At 37.2% G+C, this 2877-nt stretch overlaps 1 protein-coding gene across 1 annotated transcript; it reads right to left on the bottom strand.

Moving 5' to 3' along the window:
* Window positions 1-214: 214 nt before the first annotated feature.
* LOC111367521 (ethylene-responsive transcription factor RAP2-13-like) lies at window positions 215-2094 on the bottom strand. The gene has a single exon (XM_022988449.1). It carries the CDS (start codon window positions 1605-1607, stop codon window positions 525-527), a length of 1083 nt encoding a protein of 360 aa, XP_022844217.1. The 5' UTR covers window positions 1608-2094; the 3' UTR covers window positions 215-524.
* Window positions 2095-2877: the final 783 nt, after the last annotated feature.

Genomic DNA, 2877 nt, shown 5'->3' with positions numbered 1-2877 from the left:
ATAATTTAGGGGAAGAATTCATTGATCAAGACACAGAAGTGCACATGATATAATTATGGTGAAAATCGAACAAAGTGACGAAGATAGGGAAGAAAAAAAAAATGACACCTATGATTGTGCATTCAAAATTCAGGAGGTTCTTTTAGCATTTGAATCATTTATACAGTTAATAATTCGTGGAATTGACTGTGCAAGTTCATAGACACTCATAAGATAGTAAAATAGAAAGCACGTCATAATTCATACTACTAAACAGGAAGTACACAAATAGACACTAGTTACATTCAGTTACAAGTTCAAGAAAAACAGAGAAATCTGAAATCTCCATTTGTTTTGCATGGAAAAAAACACCAGCTGACCAAAATGCAGAGACTTTTGTACTACTTATATAAACATAAACTCCAGGGCCTCTGCATATGTCAAAAAAACCATCGCAGAGGCCACAACTGGCACCAAACTAAACCTGGATTACAACAGAAAGATCCTAGGAATAAACCAAGTATTTAGAAGCATATGGCATATTATTATAAAGCTGCCCAATCTATCTCCACAGAAGGATATTTCTCCAACATGTTATCGGATTCTTCGAAAGAAGGCTCTGAGAAATCCAGAAAGGTAATATCAGATTTTGGTGAAGCTGACCCCTCATCAGTTGGGGAAGGTGACGATGAAGCCTCCACCTTGATGTTATCCTCTAATACCTGGTTTCTAAATCCTCTATTCAGGGATTCTTCTACATTCGGAGCACTTGTTGGTGTTGAAATTTCAGCCTTTGCATCAGATTTAAAACAGGGCCTTTCAGAATTCACCTGTTTCTGAGAGTTAGCCAAGCTTTGACATATTGCTTGAAGCTTGGCGTCAACAGAGGAATGCAGGGGCTTGAAATCACTGAATTCCTGGCACCACTGATGCCTAAGGTTGGGGAAATTGAGCCTTGCAAACTCTCCTCTTAGCTTATATGCAGCCTTATCATACGCTAAAGCCGCTTCCTCAGCTGTGTCAAAAGTCCCAAGCCAAAGCCTAGTTCTGTTCTTTGGAAGTCTAATCTCCGCAACCCATTTTCCCCAATGCCGTTGCCTAACTCCCCGGTAAAGCTTCGTGGGCTTGGAGGAAGTTCCAGCATGTTTCATTGGGACAGGTTTCGGACCAAGGAAGCTTGAGAATTGGTTCTGCTTATGCAGCATATGGATGGGAGTGTAATTCATTTGTTGATTTTGGAATTGCTGCTGCTGGAGTTGGAATTGAGCCTGGATTTGAAGGATCTGAGATGGGGTGAGGAGATTTAGCCCAATAGTACCATCAGTTTGCTCATATCCAAAACTACAAAACCCGGGATAAAATTCTTGGGTTATTGAAGGGTTTGAGCAAAAACCTGAGTACATATTGGATTCTGTAGAAAGAGAAGAAGTAGAAGAGTCAAAAGGGTAGTCAGTAGGAGGAGGAGAAGCAGAAGTTGAAGGAGAAGAAAGAGGAGGAGGTGAAGAAGAGGAGGTAATTGAAGCACTTTTCATAAATGGTAAAAGTGCTTGCATAAGCTCTTCCCTGAAGGGATCTGAAGAAAAACCTTGACTGCTGCTAGCGCTGAATATATCTATAGCTGCTGCCATGATTTCTTATCAAGCAAAATACAGAATTCAAATAAAGCAAAAGTAACAAAATACAAAACTTTCCACACAAAGGAGCAAAGAGGTCTCAAATAAACAACCCTTTGTTACCCTTAAAACTATACTGAATTCAAGAGAGAAGGAAAACCAACCTGAGGGATTAAAAAACAGACCCTCTTAGTTGTCCTGAGTAAAAAAGAGAATGAAATGTACACTAAAAAGTGATCTCTATTCTGAATCACCTGGCTTTCAAAAAAATAAAAAACGCCCTTCCGGGGTTTGCTAAGAATTTCTTTCAAGTTCAAGATCAAGAAAATCAAACCCCGAAATTTTTTTTTATCAATTTTTGAAAGACAGACGATGACAGAAAGGGGATCCAAGAAGCGGGGATTAACAGAGGGGGAAAATAAGAAAATTTGAAGAGAAATGAAAATACACACACTAGTTTTTGCTGCCTCACTGTACTTTTCACTCTTGGAATTGGCTGTAAGCAATCTGTATGCCCTATATAAAGGCCTAGACCATGGCTTTCTCTCTCTTGATTAATTTGATTCTCTCTCTTTACCCATTTTTCCTCTATCTTGCGTAACTATGATCCTATGTTTCTACTGGCAAGTGGCATGTTGACACGTGTGTAGGTGACTGGCATCTGTCTGTTGTTTTATTCTTATAAGACACGTGGTATCTATCCATTGGAAAAAAACCTTTTGTTGACTTGTAATAGGCAATGGACTTTCGACTTTTGGTAGATTATATTCCTTTCAGTTCTTTCTACCGTTTAGAGCATGCCAGATAAAATTATGATTCATACCTAATTTACGAGCAATCTGAACCATTGGATCTCTATAATCATAATCCTAAAATTATGTGGACCTAAATTCATCCGTATTTTAAAAAATTTAAATTATTTTACAAATTAATTTGCCCATAAAAATTATGTGTAATTGTGATCTGTAAATTATAGAAAAAATTGCAACAGAGGCTCCAAATCTTTAAAATATTAGCAGATTTTCTCCAAATCTTTAATTTGTTGCAACAGTCATTCCAAATCGTTTGAAACGTTACGGCAGAGGCCCTTTTTGATGGTTTTCATCCAAATGTCTGTTAGTTGACCAAAAAATTTGACTTTGACCATATTTTTAATATTTTTGAAATGGTAAAATAGTAAATTTTCATTTATTACATTAAAATAAGTTAGAAATTAAATTTTAAAAAAAAGAAATTAGAAAATAAAAATCAATCATCTCCTTCCTCCCACCCCCCCCCACCCCAC

Source organism: Olea europaea, chromosome 18 (assembly GCF_002742605.1).
Source record: "Olea europaea var. sylvestris chromosome 18, O_europaea_v1, whole genome shotgun sequence".
Lineage (NCBI taxonomy): Eukaryota > Viridiplantae > Streptophyta > Magnoliopsida > Lamiales > Oleaceae > Olea > Olea europaea.
Note: the sequence above shows the minus strand (reverse complement) of the source record. Positions and strands in the feature narration are given on the sequence as shown.

What these genes read in the sequence shown, in the direction of transcription:
- LOC111367521 (XM_022988449.1), bottom strand. Translation starts at nt 1,607, where the DNA reads ATGGCAGCAGCTATAGATATATTCAGCGCTAGCAGCAGTCAAGGTTTT.